General features: G+C 38.2%; 1 protein-coding gene across 1 annotated transcript in view; it reads right to left on the bottom strand.

The window, feature by feature from the left end:
* Positions 1–13,038, bottom strand: part of LOC124167081 (microtubule-associated protein futsch) — a 492,547-nt gene that overhangs the window by 33,607 nt on the left and 445,902 nt on the right. The window contains exon 2 of the mRNA XM_046544870.1: positions 9,256–9,354. Within this exon, the coding sequence (XP_046400826.1) occupies positions 9,256–9,354 (99 nt within the window). The remainder of the gene's footprint in view (positions 1–9,255; positions 9,355–13,038) is intronic.

Raw genomic sequence — 13,038 nt, 5'->3', positions numbered from 1 at the left:
GTGCTTTTAGAAAATTCTTGAAATTTTTATAAATAATTGCTTTCTCGGTTATTTTTTGTATTGAATGGTCTGATGAAGTTAATCTGCATTGCTAAAAGAGACGCGTCACTCCTTCTCCACCAGGGTGTTTTAGCAACGAATAAATTTGTTCAAAATTATGGTATCGGCGTGAAAATTTTAGGGTATGCAGACTAGTACACCCTTTTCAAAATTAGCGTGTATCTCGAATAGGAACATTTTACTTCAGTAATTCCTTAGGTTTCTTATAAGTTTTTTATTTGAGATGTATCAAAATATTAAAAAAGGTGTACTGTGTATGAACTGCAAATTTCACCGTGATTGTGTAAGCTTAAAGTGAAAGTTACGTCAAGAAAAGAGGAAAAAATTGGACTGATAGAGCGAGAAAAATTCGTCATCTTAACTAGCTCCAGCGGAAAATTTAATTTAATTTGCAATTGTAGTTTAATATACGTTATTTGAAATCTGAAATAAGCTATTCCGACTATGTGGCTGCAAACAGAAAAACGGATGGGCGTTACTTCATTTCATTAAAAATTTAATGTATTTTGTTCAAAAATGTTTTCATCCCGATCGCGCTGAAATTTTTGGGCAGTTAATGCTACGTTTCATTTTTTGAATCTATGAGGCCCAAATCATCATAGCTCATGAGACAAGCATTGTGATGAGGGCGGAGGTTTACTAATGCTAATGTCAATACAATTTTTACCTTCACTTACAGCATTGCAGTCGTTACCGACTTCTCAAGTCTATGAGTACCTTCGGATGCCCTTTCTTGACATTTAACTGTTCTTTTGTTTACTAATTTTATTTAAGAAAATGGTAAAAATATCAATATTTTGTGTACTTTTTATGAGTGACTATTTTGTAAATGAGAGGGAAACCATTACTTTCTAATTGCTCAAGTGCTCTTCTGTGGAAGAATGGGATCAGTAGATACTCCAGTTATTATGTAGGAGTAAATACTTGGAGGCTGAAATTTGTCTAGAACTAGACCATATCTAGCGGCACTTATCCTCCTTACCTATGGTTGTTGAATACCCACTTACCCCAAACCCACAAGGACCACGACCATGCCTTTTGAAACACCTGACTCTTCGATATCCAAGTCATGGGGATGAGTTTTTTTGTTCAAAAACTCCTTCCTACTTAATATTTTTTTGCGGGACTTTCTTCTCTTAAATCCGCAGATGATCGAGGGATATTTAAAAAAATATTATTTCTCCCTCATCATCCTTTCCTTCTCAAACAACCCCTTATGGATACAATGCCATCCTCCCCTATTGTGCTGAGAGTTATACCAGAAATAGTCTCCCTTTCCGGGGATCTCCCTCTATCGCCAGCTCCATACCTTTCCCCACCATTCTTCTCTCAGACACCGTGCCTTTTATGTTTTTAAAATAACCTTTTCTTCTTCATTCCCCACCCCGCCTGACCCTCAAACCTCTCTGCATCCTAGGAACCTTTCTCTTCTCCATTCTCTTCACTCAAAGGATCCCCATCCTCGCCATCTTTGGAGGGTCTTGTGCTCAAGGGCCTTGCCTTGTGAATCTCCGGCACATCCACTCTTTCGAGCCTTTCTCCTTCTTTCCCTTACCACTCTCTATCCTTCTCCATACGTTTTCCCTCTTCTTCTCCTTCCCACTTTCTTCTCGTTTTTTATTTATTCGCGAGCGATGGGATTTTTGTTTTTATCCCTGTAGTTGTGGAGGGGGTTGGTCCCTCGTGGTGAGTTTCGTATTGTTCGTGTTGTTTTTTTTTTCGTCTCCCAGCCTGAAGTGAAGCCCCATTTCAAGTATCTACCTGTCTACCTCTCTCTTTCTCTAACCTACCCTCGCTATTCTTCACTCTTTTTTTTATTTCTTAGCTGTGTTTCGGGGATTTTTTTTGTTTCGGTTGGGTTGCAAAAGGGTGAAAGTACAGCCCCGCTCACAACTACTTGGCGAGACTTAATACAAAATCGTACAGTCCTTATTGATTCGTTGTTATAAAATCCTAAGATTGGTATACTGCAGCCCTCCTTTTTTCCTTAGTCTTCTTCCTTTCCAGTCTCATAAAAGCCTTAAGGAGAAGACTGGATAACTTATGTTAGTTGGCCACGTTATGAGGCATGATGTCCTGATGAAAACAATCGTAGAAGGACAGGTTAAGAGCAAAGGACGGCCCCGAATGAGTTATATAGGACAGGGTATAAAGGATGTAAAAGAGAAGAAATATGTCTCTATGAAAAGGGTAGCAGTTATGAGAGAGGAATGGAGAGCTGCGTCAAACCACTCTTAGGATTGTTGATTTTCGATTATAATGATTTTTTCTTCATGATGGTGGATGAAATAAGTGTTCTCCTAATGGTTTTTAGAAGAATTCTCTTCTCTCCTACTCTTCTTATCACTTCCTCGTTACTAACTCGGTTGATCCATTTTACCCTCATCATTCTTCGGTAGCATCACATTTCCAATGCTTCCACGCTTGACTTCTCTGCACCTGTCAACGTCCAAGCCTCGCACCCATAGAGAAAAATGGTCCTTTGCATCTGATGAATTCTTTCCTTACTTTTATGCTTGTTTTCTCACCTGTAAGAAGATTCTTCTTTTTGTAGAAAGTCCTCTTCGCCTGCGCTATATTACCCACTATTTCTTTCTCGCTTCGTCCACCGTAGGTAATGCGGCTACTCAGGTAAGAAAACTTTCAAAACGCCTCACTTTATATTCCAGTCATTAGTTTTGAATCGAAGGCTTTTTCTATCGTATTTTTTGCGAGGATTTTATACTTCATTATCCGCGGATGATCAAGGGATATTTTATTCATTTATTTGTATTAAATATTGTATTGAAATATTTTTACTGACGTCATGTCAAGTTCAGCTAAGTTGTTTCGAACGAGGCTAACACTGAGCGACGTCACAACAGTCGCTCGGTGGAAAAGCTAATGCAAACTTGATGTGTGAGATGCCTGAGAATGTTATTTTATTTTAAGAGGGGGTTTGTTAACTTTTTTTATTAACCCCTCCGAAGCAGAATCGTTTCGTGACCCTCTCTTCCTCGCCAGTCTCCATTGAGTCTTTGGGTCACGTTGCGGCCTCCCAGATGGCAAAGTACTTCACTCGGTTTGAAACCTCTTCCTTCTCTTGTCACGCTGCTTTTCCTGGGCAAGGATCGGATCATTTTTTTCTGTAGTTTGCGGTTCTATCCACTCGGACGCGGGTACTTATATACCTCGGATTAGAGGCACTCATAGATCGGCGATACGATCGCCCGAAGTCCACGCCGTTTGGCACGTTTTGTGACGTTTTTTTTTCATCCGTTTAAAAAGTATAAAATCGTTTTCTATGTTACCCCCTCCAAGCCACGGGATGTTGCTTAAAGCGGGGATGCACACGTGCCGTTTTGTTGAAAAAAAATCGAGGTACTTAAGATAAAATTCCTGTATTTTTTTCTCTTCCTCTCTATTCTTGGTTTGTGCTGCATGGCTATTTCGTTTCCCTGGTACCGATTGTCATAGCTGGAGTAAATATTTTTTCTCACTCTCTTCCTTTGTCCTTGTGCAGTAATTTGTGTCATTCATTCAGGATGATACTTCACGTTGATGGTAGCCTGGATGGACACGGACGGAATGGAAATACCACCTCGAACCCTCGCGTTTTCTCGCTATGCACCCATTCCCTTCAGTTTTCCGTTCAATACAGTGAACATGAAGGGCTGATCTAGCTAGCTATATGGTGTATATCTTCTTTAGCTCGTCATTCATTCATTCCTACCCCATTATCCTATCCCTTTTGTGCCAATGTTGGACCGAAATGGGAATGTTGGCTTTCGTTGGCCATGGGCAGCTAATGTAAGCACATAATAGCCCAATATTGGCTGCCCCACGTAACCCCACGTAGGCTACCCCATCTGGTTACATTGGTTACTCCATGACACTCAAAATCGGCTGCCCCATTATATTTATAATGGTTAATCATAGAGTTCATTAATATTTTATGCTTCATCACACACATTTTCATCATAGTTTTCCCACTTTCCTATTCAAGGCCCACTTATTTGAGTCCAGACGGACTAATGTTTTCATATTTCTATATACTATAATAAATATCCAGATGCGTGGACGTGAGACGGCAAAATAGACCCAATTCTGATTTCTTTCGTGCATTCGCGTAATTCTACGCCATAAATAGAAATTAATGCATAATCGAATGTTAAAAAAATGTATCGTTTTGCCGACTGATTTTATAATAACACCTTACAACACGTGTTTCGTTTTATAAACAATTATAAAATTGGTGGGCAATACGATGCCTTGCATATCATTCGATATGTTGTTCCACGACATCCCTCCGCAAAAAGTTGACTTTGAAATTAATGCAGGTCTAACATGCGCAGCTCCGTCCCCCATATAAAATGGCCTTAAGGTTGGCAAGTTAGCCTCTTACGAGTAGCACCCTTTTCCTACGGAAATTCGGTTTCAGCATTCGCGAACATGCTTAGGTGTCGCAGTGCGAGTTTCTTTTATTTTTGAAAGTATAGCCCTCATCCTGGTGCGAACGATTTCCGACCTGAACCTATTCCGCGCAATTTTTCCCCCCAGCTTTTCCATGGCAGCGGATGGAAATTCGGTTCCCATCCCACTCCCCTCCACCCCTAGGTGATCGAATCCTCTTCCGAGCGGTGAGATTGGGTGCTTCGAGAAAGGCATTTTTGACGAAGATTAGGTTTCGGTGATAAGATCCGGCGCGTGAAGTGTGTGACAGGCTGAAGGTTGGGGTGAAAATTGTCACGATCCATTATCGGGGCGGGTGACCCCGTGACCTTCACGTCCTCCCCCTCTTACCTCGCCCCTTTCCCCTTATCCAATCACTTGGGGAGGGGAGGTTGCCCCCGCCCGCAGTGACTCCGCTTCTTCTTCGCAGGTCACGTGCTTAAGGAGGCTGGAGTATTTTATTACAATGCAGTGATTTTCGTGGAAATTGATTCACGTGTAATATTTTGTGATATGGGGCGATGGAAGTGAAAAAATCAGGGTATCCGATTGCCAGGATGTCAGGGAAAACGTGGAATACTCGGGTAATTTCGGTCTTTTGGCAAAAAAACTCAAAAACTCAGGGAATACTATGTGGTTTCTGGAAAATTAGTTGTTCGGTCGGATAATAGCCCCATACGTTGAACTCTCGCCTCTCACACGAAGCAAGCGCCCAAACAGTAAAGTAATTTCAATTCAACTTAAGTTCAATTTAATTCAAGTAACTGTTGGAAAAGAGTAGAATAATTTCATTATATGTGTGCGAATTTTTCCCAGGATTTGAATCTCTTAAATGGTAGTACCAGTTCTAATAACTTACCACAGCGTTTTCTCTTAGGATAGTTGCTTATTTGATTTTCTTAACTTAATCGAAAACTTACCGATCTTGTATTTGGAAAATAATTAGCAGAGTTGTTTGTGTCCTGGACTTCAGTTCTTGGGCACTGGAGTTTCTATCTGGGGTATTTTATCATGTCTACCATGGTTTTGTATGTGTAGTTTTTTAAAGTCGGTTATTTCTGCCCCATGAGCAATATTTTCCAAAAATGCTTTTGCTTTGGAATTGATAGCACCCTGGAAAACTAATCAGTTCCCTTGAAAAACCTGTAAATCTCAGGGAATATCTAAAGTTTTACGCAGTGGAAGCCCTATAAATTTATTCAACGTTTAGTTTTTTATCAATATTTAACGCAATATTAAGTGATAGTTTCTTCGCGAAAATTCTGCTGGAGAAAACCATTTGCCTTTACCGGGCTTCGAACCTTGGCCTTCCGAATTCGCTCCCAGTGTTCAGAAGGAAGGGAATAAGCTTTTCAAAAACAGAAGAAAATAAAATAATTCGGGAGACTGCGATCTGAATCCCGGTCAAGGATAGCGATTTTTCCTTCGTAGAGTTTTTGCGTTTAACTTGTAAGTGCGAGTGATTCCGTGTGTGTCGACGCTGTCTATTCCTCTGTTATTTCTTTAAAAGATGAAGTTTTATGTAGACCGATATAAAAAGGAGCTTAAATTATTATGACTAGATAGCGTTATTAGCAAGATTTAATATGGCTGTGAACGTACATAAGAAAAAATGATGACTCTTACAGACTGCAAGTATAAAAAAAATAAGAGAGTTAAATATAATTTTCCCTAACTGCAGAGAAAAGTCATTTAAAATCATATTTCCCGGAAGACGAAAATATAAAACTCAATAATTTGAAAAAATGATGTCTCACAAGTGACTTTCTACGATAGCTATTTCTACAAAATGGGTAAAATAGTTTATTTAACCTAAAAATCAGTCAAATATTTGATTCTAAACATGGACAGAGGCCAAAGCATAAGAATTTTTCACTTATACGAAATCCAAGTCTCATGCTCTATTTTTATTCCCGCGGGAGCTCACGCCAATCGAAGTTTCAGATGAGCGCATATTTATTCGAGCTATCGAAGTTCAAGTTAGATGGGAAGGAAAAGTAGAATGTTGAAACAAAAAAATTAAGCTCAACTTCGGGATCTTCGCTTCATATTCGTCCTTCAGAGCTCCTCCTTGCCCTAAAAACCCTTTCTGTGTACCTCAGGGACCCAGTTCGTGCCTGAGGTCGTGGAACCTCTTTTCCAACAATGAGCTGAAGTAGGATCACATTCGTGGTGTTGGGTAGTCACTCATAACCACTCGTTTCAGGGACGTGGGATGGAGGCTGAGCAAAAAGAAATTGGCTGGTGGTGATGGCGTGTGGTTAGTAGTGGTGGGATTTTGGTTTTTAATTGATTACTGGTATTGGTTATACACAGAAATCACGATCGTGTGCCATATTTAACTTTCAATTTTGAACTATTGAACAATTATTTAGGGGCTTGATGAAATAATTATTTAAAATAAAGATCTTGATTTTAATTTTAATGTAGAAGGAATTGATTTTAATGTAGAAGTATTACGAACGATTTTTGTGCAGATTATCAGACTACTTTGTGGAATCGTCATGATTCATAGTGTTAATTAAACCTTAACTATTAGTTACTGGTGATTAGAGTATTTTTTATCGTGCTCTGAATGATCATCTGTAAACGTATATGCATTTTGAGCGAATAAAAAATGCGAAATCCCGTCTAAAATCGTGGATAGGCGATAAAAAAACATCTCTAAAAAAATTCTGAAGGATTAATTTTCAATTTTAGTCCATTGAATTTAATTGCATTGTGGCATAAACACTCCAGATTTATCGGAATACATTGAAACAAAGTAATGCCTTCTACTGTTCAAATGCAGGCATTTTTTTCTCGTTACCTCTTTCACGGAGCGCTGCCAAGTGCAGGCAAATTTTCGGATGCTGCACATTCTTTCATCATGTCGAAATATGTGCGCTCGTAGTATCGATCGCATTCCAAATCAACTACTACAAAGGGCTGGTTCCTTCGCTCCCCAGGCGGTTTGCGTTTTGCGGATATCCCAGACAGATTTCGCGTTTATATTTCTCTGTTTGTTAAAGTCCTAGCGTCATTGTGTCTCGCCCCAAGTCTTGATTACCAACTGGTCCGCGGAAAACCCGCCCAAGAGGCTTTCATTTTCCCGTTTTCAACAGGCTTTTTCGTCGCCTCCAAATCTCCGCTATCATTCCGATGTAGTCGAGGGGGAAAAAAATGAATTCCCCCGCGCGATCAAAGGAAGGCGCTTTCAGTAAAAAAAAATCGGGCGCAAAGGATAAGAGGTAATGGAGCAATTCGTATTCCAATCGAGCTTTCAGTACGGCTTGAGACGTTGATGGAATTGACGTTATTAACTTATCACCTCAATGAAGTCGTATCAAAGGTTAATTCGGATTTTGATTGCTTTTTTACTCCCACGTTTATTTTTATCATTTGTATGTGTTTGTTTGAATGAACATTGTGGTGAAGCCCAACTCGCTTCGTAGTTTCCTCATAAGCTGAAATTTTTCACTTTACCACTATGACTATTCATGAATCAGTCTTCAAAGGTATTAATTACCTAGACATTTTTGATAGAATGAATGTAAGAAACGACATGTAACGAGCGAGGTAATAGTTGTGACTGCACTACAAAAAATGAAGTAAGGGAGGCTGGTGTACCTAGGACATAGTGTGCCTAGGAACATTTGCAACTACCGGAAAGTTCTGCGACCTAGCGGCTTAAAACTAAGCTATAATGTGAAAGATGCGCTAGATTGCGAAACAGGTCAATTATGAGTCCATTTGGGTTATCCTTACAAAGAAGACGCTAGTTTGAAGTTTTTGTCGCTGAAAAGTAAACAATTTTTGTTGTATATCCAAGTTGTTTACCGAAAATAGATCACATCTACGGTGGTTATTGTAGTACAGGTGAAATTGATGTATAATTGTGAGTAGTATTAGCTACTTATTGGGTATTTTGGACGTAATATCAACGAGACAAATCAGCCGAAAATTAAAAATGGCTACCTGTTGTACCAAGTAGCACAAGCCCATGATGTACCAAGGAACATGTTCCTATGCTTGTGATTTTTGTAGTCAGCCATAATTTATGGTCTAATATTCTAAAATTTATTTTTGTGTGTTACATTCATTGCATGATTGGACTTAAGTGAACAGTATCAATTTTGAAGGGTTTAACCTAAGTTTATTTTTACTTGAAAGGAGTTATATTTTAAAATTGAGTTTTTATCTAAGCTACACTTATTTTCTTTACGTAACACTTTAACGTACTTTCAAATTTAATAAAAAAAACCAACATATTGATTCCCATTTTTCACGTTTTTAATTACTGTTCCCATCAATCTAACTCGTGTTCCTTGGTACGATAGGTAGTGTTCCTAGGTACGTGAACATGATGTAACTAGGGACAATTATAAACACTTTTATAAGTTTAAATTAGATCCATTAATAGTAAAGGTACAAGTCTAAAACTTAAAACTTACGTTAAGTAATTCTGATGGATTACATTGTTACTATTGGATTCAATCTTAAGGAAATATATTTTGCTTTACCTAAAGAAATTGAAAAATTTTTCCGTGGTACTACACTCTCCCCTACTTATGACATAATGTTTTTCAAATTACATTCGAATTTCTTAAAATTGGAAAAAAATATTTTTATTTCGTCACTCGGAAAATGAAAGCATGTCTTAAGCACACGTAGATACTTGATAAATGCCATTGGATAAATCAGCATTTTTCTCTTACATACGTAGATATTTTGGGTGATTTCTTGGCGGGATATCTTCAGCCCATCGTGTGTAAATTCACTTACCATTTCTGGCTTCCTCCGCTTTTGGTGCGAAATTCACCATAGTCTGCAGTTCTTGGTTTAAGTTCACGTGGCATTCCGTTGAGTCCCATGATTGGAATCCTGAAATTGAAAAAAGAAAAGAATCATGATTTGAAAAAATTCTACAATGGACAAAGGTTAACATTTTTGAAAAAAAAATCACGCTTTCGTTTAGAGGACCTATAGGAATAAACATTTAAAAAATGATAACGTTAAAAAATAAACATTTTAGTACATAAACTAATAAAAATTATCTCTACAATAATTTTTATTATTGTGGAAAATATAATTTTTATTATTTTGGAAAAGATAATTGTTATTTTTGTGGAAAAATAATTTACTATTGTGTATTTTTTTATTGACAACTACGTACTACAATTCGCATTCGCTAAAATTTTTAAGAAAGATTGCGTAATTGAAGTGCTTTCTTGATGATCGAGGGCGGAAAAGTGGAGAAAAAAAGTTTCACATGGGACGGATGATCTTGCCATAGGCCAATAGTGGCGCTACATAGATCTAACGAAATTGCCAAGATTGAAGTTTAAAAATCGGTTTTCGACCTAAACTCGAAGATCATGGTTCGATCTCGATATTCTCGATCTTTGACTATTAAAACTCGATTTTCGATTTTCCATCACTAACCCAGCACGTTATTCTTACCGGCTTTACCGACCGTTTGTGGTTAGCGATAGAAAGCGCGCTGTACTTCATTGAAGATTTATGGGCGAGGTCTCCTAGCCTCCGTTTCCACTCGCTGGGTGTAAAATCGGTGGCTGTAAACAGTGGTGGATCTATAGGGGGGGCTAAGTGGGCTGTAGCCCCCCCCGCCTTGGTTATCCAATTTACACTAGATAGAATGGTATTTTTTTCGGACCCCCACAACTGCTGTGAGATTACCCCCCCCCCCTTGATCCTATCCTGGACTCCTGGATCCGTTACTGGCTGGTAAAATATGGTGCAAGCGAACTGTCATCGTTCATTTACTCACTCATACCTCTGTATGCATTTCTCTCCTCAACCGGTGGGTACATTTTTTCAATTTGAGATACACCACGTGCGAGTGCATGATTTAAATGCCTCATTTCGGGCGGTGGATCTAAACTGCAAGCGGGCGGGGAAATGTTTTTGTTTCAGGCATTTTCCTTTCCGTTGAGCTATACGGCGGTGTATTTGCATTCCATCATAGCAGCGCAGGAATTCCATTCTCTCTCTCAAGATAAACGGGCCCAGGATTCCATTTCGTTTTTTTTCCTTACTCCACCGGTGCATTGTCGCAAGTGAGGGCTCGGGGGTTGTGCACGCTCGTTTAAGTAGACGTGAAATTCTAAAATTGTTCCTGTTTTCGTAACGGGAGGCATTACTCTCCGCTGGCTTAGGGTGGTGAAAATTTATTGCGTTTTCTGCCATGTTCAGGTATATGATGGCTTTCTGCCCAATGCTGGCGAACTATTGATGGACTCTGTTTAAATTATACTCTGAAATAATCCAATTTGGGAAGCTGGTGGGTTCAAATCAATGGTTTGCGTGTTAAATTCTTAGATAATGATACACGAAGATATCGTATTGTCCACAATTTATTAACCGAGTACTACACGTGTTTTGATAGTTATACAATCATCCTCAGGTACTTATTTTAACTAGTGTATTATCATAATTATTATTATCATTATCATAAGTGATTATATTTTATTATATTAATTATTATAATTTATTATCATTAGTTATGCTCCACGACATCTCTCCTAAGAAAGTTGACTTAAATTTCATAGAATCGTAGCATGATAGATTTAAAAGAACTTGCTATATTCCACGCAGTATAAGTTAAAAAATTTCTACCGGTTGCGACCCTTTTCAATTCATTCTTTTACCTCTTGATAATGACTTGATAAAGTCGAAACCGGTAGAGTTAAAAAAAAATAAATACTATGTGGAATATAATAAATTTATTTTAGAATCTGTCAGGTGGTGAGTTGTAACACGATGAATTGATCGCTACAACGAGTTGACAATTACTTCATTAATACTGGATTAAAGTTGATTCTGGAGTTTGGTCATTGTTGTGGTTGTTGGAACCTTCGAAAAAACTGTTAGAAGTATTGAAACTATAATTAATGCATCACTTTCGTTCGAACGGTCGTATTTTGTCTTTTTTTCTTGACGAATCACTAGTTGTAAAACATGACATTTTTTATGCAATTATCAAGGTACATAGATTTGCCAACTTCCTACTTGTTAAATTTTATACATTGGGGAAAACTGAAGAAAATTTTGATAATTTGAGGTACGGCAAAATGTTGAGTGTATGTTCACTGAAAATTTCTAGAAGTTATACATAGGTGAAATTTCACGAAAAAATAATAGTCAAGTTTAAAGGATCGGTAGTGATTTTAAGGAACTAGATAAACATTTATTACATGCATCAGCAACAAGTATCCAATGCATGGCAATTGCCATTCGTGTTGGAGTTGACCATGTCGGAGACTTGTTTGCTGAAGGACATATTTGTCATGAGGGTACAAGTGGAAGATTAGAGAGATGAACTAAATAAAATGAAAGCCTTTTTCATCGCAAACTTTTTGCTTGTGCGTATTTGCATTTTTATTGTTTCGTGATAAATTTTATCAGAATATTTTAGGCAATTTTAGGAAACCTGAAACAAATATGCAAATCCATTTTTTTTAGATTATTCATCATTTCATTTTTTTGTTGGGACAACGTTTTGTTTTTCCCTCAACTTCTAAATTCTTACTGATAATTTTGGAAATAAATCAAGTTTCAACTGCTCGCTGAGCTGCTATAAAGCGCGGTTTTCGGTGCAAGTGCGTGCTGAGAAGGTAGAAGTTTTTTTTCCTGGAACCGTGAAAAAAGTTTCTGCAGCGGCCATCGATGGTAATTGCTAATGTTGTGGAATTTAATACATAGCCTTTCTTAAGGTCGTTTTACACGGGGCATGTAATTGCACAATCTGATGTGTGTACAAAGGCTCAGTCAAAATTGCGTCGTGTAAAGCGGTGAATTGCTAGAACGCATGCGGGAATGCGTGGATGCGAGACGGAAAAATAACCCCTGCTCTAATTCCAAGCTCGCATTTTCGCATTTTCAACATGTTTTCAGTGCTACCCTGTGCCATGACGTGCCCCTTGTAAAACGGAATTTACAAGTAACTTCCTGGGATGCTGGGTTGTGACGCTTAAAATCAACTTCATAAAATGTCAATTTTGGATACATATTTTCCTAATTTCGTTCGCGCATTCGCGCAATTGCACGCCATAATGATATATTAATGCAGCTCAAACTTGCGCAATTGTGAGCCCCATGTAAAACGGTCTTTAGGTCTACATAATCTCCAGGTATATTTGCACGTTTTAAACGTTTTCCAGAAATTTATTTATCAGAGCACAATTTTCAGGCGTGGGTGTCGTATTGAATGCTAACTTCACGTAATGAATGGATATACTTTTTTCGTGACACTATTGATAGAAGCTAATGCTTATAGATAAAGGGAGAATCGGGAATGGGGTTAATTATTCCTCTTTTTCGTTATTGCCCTTTAGCTACCTTTTCGAGGCCCTTGAGCCTATGCTCGGAGAATATTACGCTGAAGTCTGTTGGTCGGGCTCGAAAATATCATTTATTATTCTTAAATGTGAGGATAGTGTATTTGAACAGCAAATAAAAGGATCTTATGAAGTAATGTATTTTCTAATGATGGTGAGGAGATGGTTATATATCTATCCTGAAATCTGCATGTCTTTCGTTTTCTCG

The sequence above is a fragment of the Ischnura elegans genome, chromosome 10 (assembly GCF_921293095.1).
Source record: "Ischnura elegans chromosome 10, ioIscEleg1.1, whole genome shotgun sequence".
Lineage (NCBI taxonomy): Eukaryota > Metazoa > Arthropoda > Insecta > Odonata > Coenagrionidae > Ischnura > Ischnura elegans.
This window is presented reverse-complemented; position numbering and strand designations above follow the sequence as displayed.